Source organism: Alosa sapidissima, chromosome 13 (genome assembly GCF_018492685.1).
Source record: "Alosa sapidissima isolate fAloSap1 chromosome 13, fAloSap1.pri, whole genome shotgun sequence".
NCBI classification, from domain to species: domain Eukaryota; kingdom Metazoa; phylum Chordata; class Actinopteri; order Clupeiformes; family Clupeidae; genus Alosa; species Alosa sapidissima.
Window position 1 is genome coordinate 18,736,397 of NC_055969.1, and position 18,382 is coordinate 18,754,778.

Here is an 18,382-nt window from a genome sequence, read left to right on the forward strand (position 1 = left end):
TTCTAAGTGTGTGTGTCAAAAGTATACCTGTGATCATATCGTAATCAAAAATGTATCTGTTAATCCTACTCTGCATTCGTACTCATGCATTTGTAACTGTAAGTGCATTGCATGCGCCATCTGAGGAGTGTAGTGAGTGAGGCCAAATGTGTATGTGTTATGGCTTTCAGTTAACAGTAATAAGACAGACACAAACATACACAATCTAAAAATGACCATATTTTGTTATACATTCAAAAGTATACGGCATGTATGGGGAAAAAATGTCAACTATGTAGAAAGACATTTCAGATGTTTTGCACCAGATATAGATTATTCTACATAAATTAAAATACAATAGCATTGTAAAATGTATGAATGTACACTTGAAGATATGGAGGTGGTGATAATTTAGATATATTTTCAGTATGTACATCTGACATATTTATGTTTTATGGCGGGGTGGGGGTAAGCGATCTGAAATCAACCTGTATTTAACACATCTGTACATTTTTTCAGTGTTACTTCTGGTTTGGCTGCAGAACCAGGGAACTCTGGCTCTGTTTTTAGTGTCGGGGACGCGACTCATCAGATCGACAAACCAAGAACGACAGACTGGTGTGAACAAAGCGAAAACAAACGACACTCACACAGTATACTGTATTACCATACTTGGGTGGGGGTACATCAGCTGATTTTAGTGAGTAAGTAAGCAACGACCAGTAGGGATCCTATTCAATCTTGAGTTCACAGAGTGTATTTAACTGTTTAGATCTGTGCTTTTTGCCCCTTTGCTCCACCTCTCCCCTGGCTGTTGTTAAGTACCCTGCTCCATCAGCGGCTCTTTCTGTCAGACCTGCTCAGTTATGTACTGTGGATTAAAACAGTTGAACAGCAACTAAGCCTGGCTCCGTGATTCTGTGCATGTCGACCACTTTCCCATAAATCAATCCCATAAATAGAGATTTTCATTGAAGTTTGCTTTTAGTCCAAGGACTAGGCTTAATCCATGTATAGTAAACTGGCCCTGTATCCTTATCTGACATAACAGACCAACTATGATGTGCTTACTGGCCAAGTCCTTTTCCATATACCATATACTGTAATCCTATGAATCTAGTCCAGAAAAGGTTCCATAGATGATTCAAATAGTCTTTATAAATGAATGAAGAACTAAAGAACTTTCTACACAACTTGGTGATGCAGTCTCATTTAAAGCCCACAGGTCTTCGAATTTGAAATGAGTGGTTAGGGAAGTATACGCCTCATGTGGCATAACTAAGTAAGATACACACTTGCAGTTTTTTTTTCATCATCTAGTGAATTTGTCAGCACTTTAACAATTTATGACAGGCAAAAAAATCCAGTTGGGCAGGGTCTTTATTTAAGTCACATTGAGCACTGCACAGTTCCAGAGCAGTAGTTCTCCTCATAGCTATGCACTGTCCATCAGTATTCTGTTTTTAAAAACAGGTAAACAACTTTTTTTTTTTTTAACAGGATGGACTTTGTACATTATTAATGATGACAGGGAATAGTTCAGTCACATAGAAACATTGATTGCCTTGTAAACAAAACATGAAGAGGAGAGCTGAAACACTAGACACAGCTTGTAACAAAATGGTACGAACGTAAATGACACTCGCACATTCGATTATACAGCATGATTCAGACTCTTCAACAGATTCCTCCATATATAAAAATAAAAAAAAATTATCAATATGAATAGTGTTTATTTGTCTAATCATGCAGCTGTTCACAGAACTCTGAATGGTACCTAATTTTCCGCTCCTAGTGGCATTGATATTTAAAAAAACAAACTAACAAAAAAGCTGGAAACATTCAGTGGGATCCAGTATGGATTTAACAACTGTATGTTTCTAAGAATGTGCCATGTCTAGAAATTAAATCTCAGTTCACGAAACCACAGTTCCTCTAAGCAGTCAGAGATACAGTAGAGCAGCCATGAATTCCAGCGATATTCTTGGACAGGTTACGGTGAAAGGAAGATTCTGCCGGAGATCTCATCCAGATGTCATGATGTTAGAATGAGATGAAAAGTTTGAGTATATACACACACAACATGAAAAGGCTTCGGTACAACTGGCAGGTTTGTGCATGCATTAATCATAAAGTGGCCTCATCTTCATCCAACAAATCATAATTAGCTGAAACGCATACAATAAAAGGTCATCAACCCTCCGAGTCTGCAGAGGATTACAAGTCAGTTTCCCTTGCAAAAGGTGATGACCTTTGTTCGTTATTTTACAAATGAGTGATTTACATTTACAGTACTGTGTGCTTTAGTTAAATTTCCCTTTGTCTTCCATGTACAGCGGTCGTCACCTACAACACCTACAGGAAATGACCATCAGAGCTGGTTAAACTCTTGTCCAGTTTGAGGCGAGCTGGCAAGCTGGTTTTTGGTGGGGGGAAGAAGTGTTGGAGCGCTCAGGAGTCAAGCATCTCTCGGCACTGTTGGGGTCTTGGGATGGTTCTTAAAGTGGTCGCGGCCTCTTGGGGTTAATCTGTTTGCTTGCTTGCTCTTCCTCTTGAAGTGCTGATCGGAAGGACTTCACTTTATCTGTGGATGGAGAGAATAAGATGAGGTCCTCAGAAAGCTTAGAGGTCCCCACAATGCTCCAGGGGCTGGTTTCCCGAAGCCTTCCTAACTCTACGTAGTTAATAACCATACCATAAGCTCTGCCTTATCATTTCATTTCCCAAAAGGTACTTTGCTAGGAATGTCTTTCGTACGTCGTTCATTGTTGGTCTGGAGATTTCTGAGCAATCGATGTCAACCAATTCAGCACCTTCTGGGAAGACAGTGCCTTGTACGTCGGATGTAAGGAGTTTTTCGTAAGAAGACTTCTAAGGGACAGTTCGGAAACCACGACTATAAAGGTAAACAACTTTGGTAAGGTTTACCTAAGAGTGAACGTTATCGGGAAACCGGCCCCAGGTACTTAGTCAACTGATAAAACGGTATAAAATTAGAACATGACATGTGCAGAGTTACCTCTTAGTTCTGTTAATATTTCAATCTTCTGATCCAAAATTTGCTCGAGCTGTGTACCATAGGAGTCAACATCATAGTCCACTTCCTCAGTCATCTCTAACAGGACCTTCTCATCCTCCAGCCAGCGTATGGACTCCTACAATTCAAATTTAATATTACATTACACTTCAAAAATGGATATGCATGTACTGTACACACAACATGTTTGATTGTACATCCATAAAGAGTGGCACGACAATTCATGAACACAGAAAGCAGAGGTGCATTCAAATTTCTTGAGGAAAATAGAGGCAAACATTTGCAGCAAACATATTTTCTCTAAACAGATACATTTGAACAATTTTGTGTAAATATTCCATCTCTAGGGCAACCCTCCGTCCAGCCCCTCGCATGTTCGCGGACAACGTTCACAGAAAACTTGAGGCAAACAGAAAACTGTTTGCAAACATTCCCCTATGTTTAAATAAAATGTTTAACGTAATGCCACATAAAGGAGAGTAGATGCCACTACTCACACTTGGAGATCTGTAGTTGGGGTTGGTTAATGTGGATAATGTTACACTCACAAAATACTTTTTCTTTTGCTCTTCAGTAGAATAAGCTTCCCTCTGGTGCTACCATTAGGTAATCCCTGCTACAGTATATAGCCTCTGCCCTAAAAACACTGGTTATGTACTGTATGTTACAGTGCTTTTATAACCTACATGTCCTACCTTCCTCCTGAAAACAACATTCACTGGCATACTCCATATTCCTTCCACTGTAACTTCACTCTCCTTACTGTCAATCATATCGGGTAGAAATCCATCTAGTGCTCGTAGACTGATAGCCCTACTGGTGGGCCATTATTACCCCAGCTTGTATTAGGGGGCCGGCCTTTATTTGTCCGAATAGACCCCTTATCCAAGGCCAGGCTATAAATAGAATCCTGGCCATAATTTGAGGATTTACGGTATCAGAGATAGGGATCACGTCAAGTTTAGCAGCAGCTGCTTCTCCCAGCATCACTGAACACATATATCTCAGTGAGTAGCAATGTTTCGCCAATGTTATGGGGTTTGCCTAGCCTGGGTGCCATTCCGAACTTAGTCCCGCCCACAACATTTGAGGTCGGGAAGTTCGGTCTGGCATTGCTCCATTGTGGAGCAAGTATGCTCGCCCTAGATCGGGCGGACCAATCAAATCGGGCTTTACGATGATGGACAGGTGAGCAACAGCGCCTAGCCATCACGTCATTTGAGCACGCTTAGATTAGGCTTATGTTTAAAAAAAAAAAAACGCTGTGTCTAAGACCCCATATGGAAAAAGCATATTATTTAATGAGGTTTTATCACTGAAAACGATTATTTCTGAAAACTTTGGCCAAAGTTGAGATGTATGAAAACTCGTGGTTTCACTTTCATCAAGGGAAAACAGCACTGTTGCATTGTGACATGTTCCCTCGTTCGTTTGAAATCTCTGATTGACCACCTGTTCGAGGGATTTGCTACAGCCTTTCCCAACATGTTTGTAGCATATCAGTGTTCAACATAATTATTTTTAAAAACGGAGGGGATATAGGCTATCAGTTTTTTCCTAATAGCCTACCCTACTACATATCATTTTGATTTCGCTAATGAGTGTTGTAGGCTAGGAGTTATTGACAGCACTAACTTTTACAAAGGACCAGAAAACAATGTTAAGGCATTTGTGGAGAAGAAGGATGGTTCGTGTGTTTCCATGCTGACTTCTGTTGACTTGGGACAAGGAAACGAGGCATTTTAAAGCTAATACACGCACGCACAATTACCGATATCAATAGAACTGCATACAGATGTCGACCTATATTTTTTCTTGTGTGCCTCTCCTGTGAATCTTTGGCGCCCCTCACCTATTGAGTCTAGTGTCTACTCTGTAATGTTTCCTGTGATATAATTCAGCGAGTGCAAGTGCCTCACCTGAAACACAGCCCTGTGGTCCTCCAGCACCTGCTCCTCCATCTCCACCAGCTGGGACACGGCCTCATGGAAGGTAAACAGCTGCGGGGACACTTCCTCCTCCTAAACACGCACACGGACACACACACACACACACAAGCGCACGCACGCGCACACACACACAGACCGGAACGACAGATTCATCAGTAAACTGGCAGACATAATGATAATAGTAAAATAAAAGTTAAATGAATATTTCAACAAATAAACAACAAATAAAAGCATACCAATTAGGTATGGAAGATGATTAGATTAGATTAGATTAGATTAGATTAGATTCAACTTTAATTTCATTGTGCAGAGTACAAGTACAGAGACAACGATAATAATACACAATACAATAATACCACATATGAATAGCTTACTATACTGTGTGTCTGTGTGTGTGAGCATGTGTTTATGTGTGTGTTAATCATTTGTGTACAGTTGTTTGTATGTGTGTGTGTGTGTGTGTGTGTTATTGTATGCATGTTGTGGGGTCTGCACTCACGTTTTGTTCACACAGCAGCTTGAGGTCGTCCCTCTGTGGAGAGCTGCCCATGGCCCACTGGGCCTCCAGAACCTCCAGCTGGCTCAGAGACGGACCCCCCCCACATCCATCCATGACCACGCCTGGGTCGCCACACATCTCCGTCACCCTGCACACCCGCACACACACACACACACATGCAAACACACACACACACACACATGCAAACACACACACACACACACATGCAAACACACACACACACATACATGCAAACACACACACACACATACAGAAATAAGCATTGATAAAAGAGCTCAGGTCAGCTTTAGGTTGTAATTATTATTATATTATTGTAATTATAATACAGTGAAACTATAATAATGAAACTATAGCAAAGTGGACTTTGGCGAAAAGGCACAGAGAGTTCTACACAGTTTCTGTATCAGTGAATATGTGTGTTATTAGAAAGGTGTATTGGTGAAGGTGCGACCTGTTGGGAGAGGGATCGAAGTCCTCCTCCTCGTAAGTGGGGGAGACCTCTGCACGGTTACCACCTGTCTGGCTGAAGGGGATGTCAGAGGGGCTGATGCCAAACTCTTTCACCCTGAGAAGAACCGGTCAGACACACACACACACACACACACACACACACACACACACACACACACACACAGACACACACAGGCACACACAGACACACACAGACACACACACACACAGACACACACACACACACAGACACACACACACACAGACACACACACACACACACACACACACACACACACAGACACACACAGGCACACACAGACACACACAGACACATACACACACACACACACAGACACACACAGACACACACACACAGTCCATTGAACTCATGGCCATGAGACAGTCCCAGCCTTTATCACAGCCAACACCACAACTGAGTAAAATTCTGCGCAAAAAAGGGGGAGGCTCCAAGAATAGCCCATTCAGTCAAATACTCTTCAGTCTCAGGTAAAACACCTGTTTTATTTTGTAGAACATAATCTTACTACACCCTGAACCAGGCTTCCACAATCAGGACCCATTGCCCAGGAGTGTGCACATGAATACAGTACACATGTGGTCCCTGGTGTGCGCAGTGCTTACCTGTTGGCGTATCGGAGTGTGTTTAGTGTGTTCTCACAGGAGGCCATGCCTGGAGAAATCGTTGCAATCTGTTCAAATCAGACGTGACAGTTAACCTCTGAAAATATGAATAATACATTTTTCTTGTGCTTGTGTGTGTGTGTTTCTGTATTTGCAATCTCTCAGGAGGGAGAGCGTGTAAATAAGGTTACTTCTTGAGGTCTATTTGTGAGTGTGTGTGTGTGTGTGTGTGTGTATATCTATCTATCTATCTATCTATCTATATATATATATATATATACACGTGTGTGGGTGTGTGGGTCTCCAGGGGGGTATCTCACTCACCATGCACGTACGGGAATTCTCTCCGATGAAGGAGTCCCGGAGGACCTGTGTGAGTTTGCTGGCTCGGAACGGCGTGTGAGGCTTGTTACGTCCCAGAGCTCGAATACACTCCTGAGGGAGGCATCAACCAGGAGACAGGTGAGGCATGTACACACGCACGCACACAAGTTAACCTTTACAAGGGTCAAAGGTCGAGTGTAACCATAAAAGGTCAAAATCCAAATACACAATATCTCACATAGAAAAAAACATAAACACATAGGCACAGACACACTCAGACACACACAGATAAGATACACACGCATGTGCGCAGGCACACACAGACACATGTATGGACACACACACACACACACACACACAAACACACCTTGAGGGCCAGAAGGCTCTTGTTGATCTCGGCCCCCTCCAGGCGGGTCTGCCGGTCGGCGCTGGACGTGTCAGCTCCGCGCTCGTTTCCCGCCAGGTCGATCAGCGAGAACTTGCCGTGCATCTTCCCCCGGCGGCGCAGAATGATCTGGAACACGGCGTGGCTCCGCGAGGAGTGGGCATTGGCGGATGTCTGACCAGATGTCCTGCGTTGCCAGAGCGCATGTGTGTGTGAGTGAGAGAGAGAAAGAGAGTGCATGTGTGTGTGTGTGTGAGTGAGAAAAAGAGAGTGCATGTGTGTGTGAGTGAGAAAAAGAGAGTGCATGTGTGTGTGTGAGTGAGAGAAAGAGAGTGCATGTGTGTGTGAGAGAAAGAGAGAGCATGTGTGTGTGTGAGTGAGAGAAAGAGAGAGCATGTGTGTGTGTGTGAGTGAGAGAAAGAGAGCATGTGTGTGTGTGAGTGAGAGAAAGAGAGTGCATGTGTGTGTGTGTGTATGTGAGTAAGAGAGAGAGAGAGTGTGTGTGTAGCGTGAGTATGGTACCTGCAGCTGTTGCCGACCTCGATGAGTTTGAGGACGTCCTCGGTGCAGCGCACGTCACGCTCCTGCAGCCCCACCACCTGCACCTGCTGCTTACCATCCTCCAGCACACGCAGCTTAGCCTTCCTGTTCAGCAGGTCAAACACCTGCACACACACACACACACACACATTGACATGGACACACACGCAGACACACACACACACACACATGGACATGGACACACACGCAGACAAACACACACACACACACACACACACACACACACGGACATGGACACACACGCAGACACACACACATGGACACACAGACACACACACAAACATGGATGCACATGAACAATACACACACACAGATATTATGCAGACAGGAATACACACACACACACACACACACAGACATTCAGACACACACACACACACACACACACACACATACACCCACCCACATACACACAACCACACACATACACACAACCACACACACACACACAACCACACACACACACACACACACACACACACACACACACACACGTGGAAGGGGAGAGAGATAGAGAGAGAGAGAGAGAGAGAGAGAGAGAGAGAGAGAGAGAGAGAGAGTACAGAATACAGAGTTATCCTGATGCAAGAGAGGAGAGCAAAACATCTATCAAATCCAAATCCATTACGTCTTTTTACGTCTTACCTTCCCACTGTAGATCTCAAAGAAGGTGGCAAACACCTGCAGCTCTAACTTCTTATAGTTTGGCTTCTTGAGCATGAGAAACACATCCCTAGCTACAGGAGAGAATGATCAATGACTAGCATGAGGCAGACTGTCTCCTCAAAGATCAGTCACTATCATGAAACTATAGATGTAGTTTTCGAATGAAACCTACCAGCCAAGGCGTAGACCCCTTTGGAGCAGTCCTGGTTCTTGCCTGAAAAATCCCCACCCATGGTCTAGCACGAGGAAACAGCATTTTAGATTAATGACTCAGGGCAGCATGGATAACAGCACAGACCAGAACATGAAACATTGTAGAAATTTGAGAATAATTTTATGAAAGGATAAGCACTTTTCCTTCTTGTTTCAGAGGACAGGCAGTTTAGTTACCCACTTCTTAGACATGGAAAACACTACGACTTACATGAGTTTTTCCACTGCCAGTTTGGCCATAGGCAAAGCATGTGGCCATGCCCCTCTCAAAGATGGTCTCTACCAGCGGTCTCGCTGTGAACCTGCAGACACACACACACACCAAAGAAATGCACGTCAGCTAACTTAATGGATAGACCTCTGAAGTTTGAGTAAAAAAAGGACCCAAAGCTGCCATCTTTGCCCTTATAAGGAGATCCAGATGGCAGCTTTGGGAAGTGAACTTCAGAGGTCTATGAATACTAGCATATTAAAATATTATCATGTTATTATAGTAAAAGCCATTAATGACCTCATGAAAATTAACTGATTAAAAAATAATAATCAGTTATAAATAAAAACATAATGAAGTTCTACCTGTGACAACATTCAAAATAAAAAACGTAGCCTCTCGAAATTTGTTATTTGAAATTTATTTTGAAATAAAAGACATGACTAGGCTTCACCTGTAAACCATTTCATTAGTGGTGGAGTCGTCGAAAGCGTAGTCAAAGCGAAACGTCTGGTTCTCCAGATATCTGGTCAGGTCCACCTTCTGTTTCGGCTCATGAACCATGACCACGTCTTTACTGGGGATGGTGATGACATCCAGGTCCTTTACTGTAAGCTCTGTAAACACAATGCACAATACTTAGACTGCTTTAGAATCATACCAGTCAAACAGCAGCAAAAAAATATATTTATGGCAAAAAGCCAAAAAATCTGTCAAATTTGAGCATAAAAAGTGCTCCTGCCATCTATCCATATAAAAATCTAAGCATTTTTACTTTTTCAAGCTTGCAATGCCATATCAAATGACTTACGTAAAAAAAAAAAAAGCGTTCATCTAAATACAGTATGTGACTTGGCTGGCTTAAATGAGTTTGAATGAGACATTTGTACCTTTCTTGTTGAGAGGTCTTTTTCTGACACACACGCATATCCTGTGCTCCTCTATCTGAAACAATCCAAACAACATCAGAGATTACAGCACAGAGCCACATCCCAATCCCACCATGGCCATTCTCCAAATACTGCATTAAATTTAATAACGTATACTTCATTTCTGCAAATTCTTGTTCATTTTCATTCTCCCAAACAGAAGGGCTGGTTCAGCTAATGACAAACATAACATGACATTTCTCTCTAAGTCATCTGTTTCAATATTTCCAAAAGGTCAAACAAACTCTGAAACTGAAATTACATACTGAAGCTCCAATCACTAATTTCTGATAATTAATACTTGACAAGGAAACCAAAAGAATGCCATAACCTCCCTGTAAACACTTGTGTGCACTTCCAGCAAACATCGGCAAATGAATGGATCTAGTGGGCATCTATTAGGTATCCTTGAAGACTAAATTATTTAGTTCCCTAGAGCAGACGACTACAGCCAGCCAACTAAGTCAGTCACTCACCATATCAGCAGTGGTTAGTGGCCGGTAGTCCAGGCTGGCCCTAAAGTCTCGGATCATACACATAATCTCATAATTTGGGGTTGTGGCGTCGACCTCCTGCAAAAGAGCAGAGATTACATGAGTCCCAAACTCCCACTGAGAGCAGATAGGACAGAGAGAGCTTGGAGATGATGCTGGGAAGGTGAAGGGGCAAGGGTCAGACTGTGGAAGGCCTAGACTGTATGCAAGACATATAGCTGAGAGACAGTGGAAAGATGAGATTAAGTTATTAAGTCAAAGTTGGTATTTAGCTGTTGCTTTTATCCAAAGCAACAGACTTATAATGGTGGGTTACAACAGTGGGCAGGTCAACCGATTGTCAAAGGGTGATATTACCACAGTGTCTCTCTGTGTGTGTGTGTGTGTGTGTGTGTGTGTGTGTGTGTGTGTGCGTGCTTGGGATGGTAGGTACTGTACTGTAGGTACCTGAGCTCGCTTCTCTCTGAGCTCCTGCTGTTGAAGTCGTCTCTTCTCCCTCTTCTCCTGCAGCCTCTCCACCTCCTTCACACAGCTGGACTTCCTACGGGCTAAACACACAGGTCTCAGAGACACAACAGATGGAGCAGTACTGCCCACCGACATTAGTGTCATCACTTAACTACACACACAGGTCTCAGAGAGACGACAGATGGAGCAGTACTGACCACCGACATTAGTGTCATCACTTAACTACACACACAGGTCTCAGAGACAGGACAGATGGAGCAGTACTGACCACCGACATTACTGTTATCACTTCACTTCACTACACACACGGCAGTCCTGATTAATTTCATTTGTAGTTAGTTCCCCAATTGAAGAACAACCTATCAAGTGCTACCAGAGCAGGTTCGTCCCTCTCTATCTTTAAGACGTTCTTGAAGACCCAACTCTTCAGAGAGTACCTCCTCTCCTAACGCTTCTAAGAACCCAACACACCGAACATGCACTTCCTACGCACCTCCTAGTCTTTCCTCTTCTACCTCCAGCTACTTTTACCACCTTCTTCACTTTGACGAGTACTTAACACTTCTGCACTCTTGCACGCTCATGCTCTGTTACTATAGTAGTTATTGATGTAGTATTAACTGGTACTTAAGGTCGCCTCTGCATTGTAGCTAGAATGTTACTCCTCATTCTCAAGTTGCTTTGGATAAAAGTGTCTGCTAAACAAATACTGTAAATTTATTATACGGCTCTTCACAATGCAGGTAGAACGCTTCAGGGCGAAGCAAGACCCCTCCGCTGGCGCGTCGAGGTCCGGTTCGCCCTGTCGGGATTTATTTTCCCAATAATGACCGCCATTCTATACATTATCCCTTACGTACTGTAAATGTAAAGTACCGTTCTGTTCACACTTAAATGCTGTACTATTCACACCTGAGTAATACTGTTCACTACTACGGTACTACTCAGACTACTCAGAGTATTCAGAGTAATGTACTATCCGGACTTAGGTACCGAAGTAGGTTGAGTATCACACGTAAGTACACTACGGTACACACATACGGTTATGGTTATAGTATTTTGCAGACGCTTTTGTCCAAAGCTACTTACAGAATAATTGTACAAACACACTTAGGAGCTCTGCATTCACACTTAAGCACAGGGCTCGTCAGCTGCTAGTGGGATCATGTGAGTACCGTTCTGCTGCTGCTGCAGGGTCTGTTGCTGGGTGAGCTGGGGTGCAGGGGCTGGGGGGGGCGGCTCCGCCTGCTGGGACTGCTGGGACTGCTGGGCCTGACTGGGCCGGGCTCGCGTGGTCCCCACTGCACAAGATGCAGGCACAGACACACACGCATGCACACACACAGAAACACACAGACGCACACAGACACCCACACACAGACACCCACACACAGACACCCACACACAGACACACACGCATGCACGCACGCACACACACAGAAACACACAGAAACACACAGACGCACACAGACACCCACACACAGACACCCACACACAGACGCACACGCACGCACGCACGCACACACAGACAGAGCGGAACACAGAAACATGTACACATTATTATCATCAGATTATTATAAGACTAAAGTACTGGATGTATGCCTCGGTAAACACTTGTGTGCCAGCCAGGGCTTCTGTAACATCTGTTGAACCCCATAAATCATATAAACAATTCTAAAGGGAGACGTGGCCTGATGTGGGATCCAGGAGTAGGACTAGGACACACCACATCAAAAGACTACAAACAAAAGAAATACAAACTCCATGTAGCGATGAGAGCTTGAGCAGCTTGCCTGTGACTCTGTTGTCCCGGGACGGAGTGTCGTTCTTCTGTGGCGCTATTGTTCGTCGGGCCTGCAAAACACACATTTGCTCTTTGTCACACTCCCTACTGGAAGCTCGGGGTCTTGACTGCATTCATTTGATTCAAACACAGTTTCTGTGTTCACTTAAACATTCCGTTGCTGTATGCTACACCAGCTGGATGTGTGTTCCCCCCCCCCCCCCCACAAAAATATGACGCACAGACCTAAACAACTACAGGCCCAAACAAGCTGGCAGAAAGTGTGAGCTTAAACTGCTCCAGACCTTAGGGATCTTGTTGACCTTCACGCCACTGGTCACAGGAGGGGGTGGAGTCTCGGGACTCTGCACAATTTCCTCATCAGGGGCAAGATCTGCGTTTAGTGCAAATATGCTTTCCAGGTCAATCTGTCAAAGAACACATGTGAACAAAAATGATTAGCTAATTCACAACATTAGGTAGCACATTCCCACACTATCATTGAAGTCCATGCATACTGAGTGACAGTAAGCAGAGAATAAAAAATACAGTGTACTGTATACAGAGAATAATCAACAGCCGCAAGGCCATTTAAAGTCTCTAATTTCAAAACAGACATCAATCTCTTTTCACTTTATTAGGTACTACCATAGTGCCTGTTACACATGCTCAGGTCATTGCTGCATTTCCTTGGCATAACTATGCAGACTCCATATTTGTTCGTTCAATGGTTAGGGCAATGCTACCTAATGCTGACCCACCCAGGAAGTAAAGATGCACTCTTTCCAGCACCACTCTCTCTGATTTTTACAGCAGTCATTACATAACGATCTCCTCTAGCCCTAATGGCTTTCCCAGTAATCCCACAGAAACCCTGAGAAGAGTCTCTGGTACTTTATGGCCTCAGCATCCAGTCATACACCAGACATATTACACCACTTCTGCTCATGCGTCTTAGTCATTCAAATGACTCAAATTACAAATTGGCTACCTCTTTTCCTTTTGTGTCTCCATTTTCAATCCATTCTACGGTGACACTTTCGTTGTCTTCATTCAGAGATGTCACCATGGCTTGGTGTATTCGTCCTGCAACAAAGACCACCACAATACCACCACTTTTTCATCTTTTTACAAAAATAACACAAAAGAATTAAACTGCCTCTTTTGGTGACACAATCAATCAATCGAATGTATTGTTTAAAGTGCAGTATCACCATGCAACATGGTCTAAATGAGTTTAACACTAAGAAAAGGTATGGGATTGAGAACATACTTAAACATCATTTGAACCTGTCAAAGGGTAGAGTACAGTGGTAAGAGAATGTGACCTCATAATATCCGGATAATATCTCATAGTGCTACTGTACCTCCTTTCCTTCCTTCATGGCATAATAGCTATAGGCAACACCTGACAGACCAAGAGGTACCCAAGTATTCAAACTGATGTAATAGCCAAATAAAACTTCAAACAATTATTATTTAAAAAAATGAACCGGGAAAGATGCACTGCATATCTGTGAAGGAAACTAATAAGGAAGGGTCATACTGCAGGTAAGAGCGACCTAATTAGACTACTTTCCTTATTGTAACAGTGAACCGAGAGGGAACAACATGATAGCATCTCACAAAGATAACACTGTTTAGAAGGTGGCGATAATATTAAAATTTGTAGAACAATTTGTAGAACAGGCAGAAGCCAGAAGTTCAGAGACAGGTTTGTCCATGATGTTTGTGCTAGATGATCAAGGAATATGCAATTGATTAAACTATGTGATTATGACAAGGCATACAGAATATTCAAACTGCTCCACTCCAATCAATACTGTATGTAATGTGTGTGGGCCTTTAGTATTGTAACAAGAAATGTGTAGATCTAGGTTTGGCTCTGGGTAAAATAGTGTCATTTACTGTAACTTCTCACTCGCAATTGTATGGCATTTTCTCTACACAATCCCTTGATCAATAAAACGTACAGCATGATTTGGGGATGAATCTTCAAAGCAGTTCTGAAAACGAGCCTTATCACCATTGTCCTTTAAGAGCAGGGTGCGTCACTGGTGCGTGCTTAAATGGTATTCGCCTGTGATTCCTACTCAGTTGCAGTAGTCCAGCTGGCAAGGGGTGTGCTCCACGGCTCTCAGAAACTGGGCCAAGACTACTACACCACCCTATCACGCCGTAGTCATCGACAATTACATTTCTTTCAATGCAATATGAGCAGGTAGGTAGGTGGTAGACACTTAATCGATTAAAGCTTAATATCAGCATTAACTCCAATTAAGCAATTAATTAGCTCATACAGTATACAATGAGCCATGTCTTGTTGGCAAACATGGGCTATTCTTTCATTCAGATGCCGAAAAACTGATCAGAGGATATGTTTGAGATGGTCTATCAGCTTGAGGCTGTAGGCCTACTTGCTACAACCTAACTGTTGTCAAGGGGGTTTTTGGAAGATTGTGAGGCTAGTAACAGCACCACCCTATCAGAGATGCATGGTGTGTCCACGAATGAATATCTCCGCAAGCGCGAAATCTCATTCACTTCAATTCCAGACGAGAGTGAAAGTTCAACAGCACAATCCGACACAGTGTAGTTAGTAGTAGGCTTGATTTTTCAAATCTATATTCAATTATTTTTCGCCCATGTCGTTAAGGGCGTGTGTTCGGCTGTCTTTGACAGATTACCAGACATGAGATATCCCTGTGACATTAAGATTACCAAGACAAGGGTGTTGCAGGACGAACTCTGTGAAGATTCCCGTCTAACAAGTTCATGCCTCCGGAAAGAACAGCTATATGTCCGCTTGTCGGTTAACGTTAATTAACGTTAATCAGCCAGGCATTAAGTTAAATACTGTCACCATCTTACGCAAAACCCTTATCGTTTTATATGCTTTCCTTCCCTGCTCTGACTGGACGCACTGACTGCAGTATATGTTATCTGGTAAGCTAACGCTAGCTCTTTTAACATTATTTGTTGGCACTTGGCAAATATAAAGGGCTAGCTAGCTACGTGTGCATCTACATCATGCCTAATGTGTATGTGAGGTTGACAATGCACTGACAGCAGCTAGCTAGCCTGTCTATTGTGTTGCATTTCTTTGACAGCTATATTACACGTAGGGATAAAATAGAATATGATATGTCAAACTCTCTACACAGCAGGCCAGCTGTAGAGGATTAGCGGTTTAGCTGCTTGCGTTACTCAGCAACAAAGCTGATGTAAAACTGGCTAACGCGGCAACATCCTCCAAATCAGGCATCTTCTTCAACCGGATAAATCTGACTGGGTGTGACTTACCATCGCTCCGTTTGATTTCCACGTAAATACCGACGAGAATCTTTCCAAAAAAAGATGCCATCCCTCATGTGTGATATATCTATATATCTGCACCGATATGTACCGTGATATGTTTTAAATAGAGGCACTAAAGTTGTTCCAGCGCTGCAGAAACCGGGAGGAGGTCAGGAGGAATTGAGGGTGAAAGATGATGACAGCGCCTGCGCAGAAGACTCTCCCCACTCGCGTCAGTGCCCGGAGCAGAGCAGCAGTGATGACCTAACACTGAATTACAAGAAGGCCACATTGTGTCCACCTCATTGATGTATTCATTTCCACATGTAGTGAGAACTTCTTTGGATAAACACATAACATCACTGTTTGGCTAATGTCATTTGACGTGACATGCCCAGCATAATGGTCATTTAGGCTAATAGGCTGCTGTCTAATCAAAAACAGGCTGTCAAATCTACATTATTGAGAATTTGAGACATTGTGCAAACTAACTAGTAAATCATTTGGGACTGTTATAATACAATCTCATCCTTGACACTTTCACTGCAACCTTGAAAGCTTTTATATATTTTTTGGTCTAGCTTTTCAAGCTGTTGAAATAAATTGGAAAAACCAAGGGGGAAAGCCTCTTAAAGGAATTATCCGGAGTAAAATGCACTTTAGATCAATTTACGGATGATTGGGAGTACATACGTTGAGTTGACATCAAAATCATGTCATTCGGATGTGTTTTGAGAAAGTTCGATTTTACCGTTTTTATTCAAAACTCGTTAGCCTGGAAGTGACCAGGGCATGTCATTTCGCCGCTACAAAACACTATTTTTATACCTCTTCTACAGTTCCAACCAACATTACACTTACGTGGTAGTGAGTAGAGGGTACCTAAAGCCAAACCGAAGTATCCCGAGGTCTTTATGTGGCCGGATAGAGAGTCCAGAATGAATTTCATCAAGCCAGTACCTTTCCGGAAATGTTGCTGCTGCAGCTGGCATCTTTAGGGGAAAGTCCGTAGGAGTCGATTGCATCACGTCGTTGCACGACATCACGTCACGTGACATTTCAAAATTCCAACCTGTTAGTAAGCTAGGGTTTGCTGTTGCATACAACTTGATTTCAATTTCAAAAGAAATACTGGACTATGTTTTTTTTTTTTTTTTTTAAACGGGGACGAAATTGTGAATTTCCAGAGCGTGTTACTCCACAGTCTGCAATCGACTCCTATGGACTTTTCCCTAAAGATGCCAGCTGCAGTAAATTGATCTAAAGTGCATTTTACTCCGGATAATTCCATTAATTGTCTATAGGCCTACTGACACAGTATCCCTGCCCAGCTGACCCCAAAAAGATGGACCCCCCTTCTGAGTTACAGGCTGTGCTGAAGTTAAGGTGTTTTTTTTTTTTTACAACCTTGCTAATACTTGTTTGCGAAAGCTGTTGTCTCCTTTGCATGTGTTTCAGTAGACCTGTTTCCTATGGTCGAATCACAGCCAGCCATGGGGATATTCTTTACCAGCCTCACTCTTACTTGCGCCATATTGCTTAAATAATTCATAGAAAAAAAAAAAATAGAAATGTATGTAAAAAAAAAACAGTTTTTCCTTGACCTGCTGGGTAAAACTGAGGCTACACTTGGTGGCAGCAAAGTATCAGCAGCACACTTAAGTAAATGGGGGAGTTCTGGCCTCTGAGTGCAGAACTCCCCATGTATGCGATGGGGAGTGTATGGGGAGTGATGCCATGTAACATGTATGTGAGCAAGAACCTACAGAAAGCAGATGGAGCTGTTTCACTGAGCATGGGCTACGAAGCAATCTGACTGGAAGTTTCATGTGGAACATTCTTATGTTTGGAGCAATGTTCTGTTCTATTCTGTTCTGTTCTGTTCTGCTCTGTTTCAGTACAGTAGGCTACACATTAGCGTGATGAAAAGGGCACTATTAGCAACTCTAGGTCATGCTGTGTTGTGGGTTATTGTAACGTTTGTGTCATTGCTGATGCTTAAAGAACGTTTAGGTTCTGTGGAGTCAGGATTCTAGCCCAAATCAAGCCTCCATTTTCAGCTGTCCGATATATCAGACTGCATGCTCAGCATAATCTCATCCTTACACCAAGGTGCCAGCGATCTTTTCAAAGGCAGTCAGTCTCTGCAGATGACCTGTGGATGTCCTCTCTCTCTCTCTCTCTCTCTACCTGCTCAGAGCATGTTTTTCACTCCTTCCAGAATGGTCAGTCATCACTGTCTCACTATCGGTTTCCCTGGCAACAACAGCCCCTCAGACGTTTGCAGGACGTTTGCAGTTTTGGGGCATCAGAATGTGGGGTGTGGTGGGACAAGATTGACCTGCACTCTAGTGAGTACAGCTTAGTTTTGTTATTTTATCTCAGTAGAGTCAGCTGTTCACCAGACATAAAAACTATGTTTGGAGCTATGTCTATTTAAAAGCCTTCCAAGTATGTAGACCTTGTGATTA

The 18,382-nt window shown here is 43.1% G+C and overlaps 2 protein-coding genes across 9 annotated transcripts in view; one reads left to right on the forward strand and one right to left on the reverse strand.

The window, feature by feature from the left end:
- Window positions 1-877, forward strand: part of LOC121680863 (membrane-associated phosphatidylinositol transfer protein 2-like) — a 74,776-nt gene extending 73,899 nt beyond the window's left edge. For all 8 annotated transcript variants that reach the window (XM_042060420.1, XM_042060419.1, XM_042060423.1 and 5 more), the window contains one exon: window positions 1-877. This exon is cut by the window's left edge and continues 4,169 nt beyond it. The gene's annotated coding sequence lies outside the window, so the exon portion shown is untranslated.
- A 464-nt stretch (window positions 878-1,341) lies between these two features.
- LOC121680878 (kinesin-like protein KIF2A) lies at window positions 1,342-16,085 on the reverse strand. The gene is made up of 21 exons (XM_042060452.1): window positions 15,918-16,085; window positions 13,606-13,700; window positions 12,920-13,042; window positions 12,625-12,685; window positions 12,007-12,132; window positions 10,811-10,911; window positions 10,346-10,441; window positions 9,831-9,885; window positions 9,395-9,557; window positions 8,941-9,031; window positions 8,689-8,752; window positions 8,496-8,587; window positions 7,812-7,954; window positions 7,272-7,476; window positions 6,905-7,015; window positions 6,581-6,648; window positions 5,937-6,050; window positions 5,465-5,612; window positions 4,936-5,037; window positions 2,999-3,134; window positions 1,342-2,563 (listed from the first exon to the last, which is right to left on the reverse strand). Exons 1-21 carry the CDS (start codon window positions 15,976-15,978, stop codon window positions 2,478-2,480), a joined length of 2,241 nt encoding a protein of 746 aa, XP_041916386.1. The 5' UTR covers window positions 15,979-16,085; the 3' UTR covers window positions 1,342-2,477.
- Between the last annotated feature and the right edge of the window lie 2,297 nt (window positions 16,086-18,382).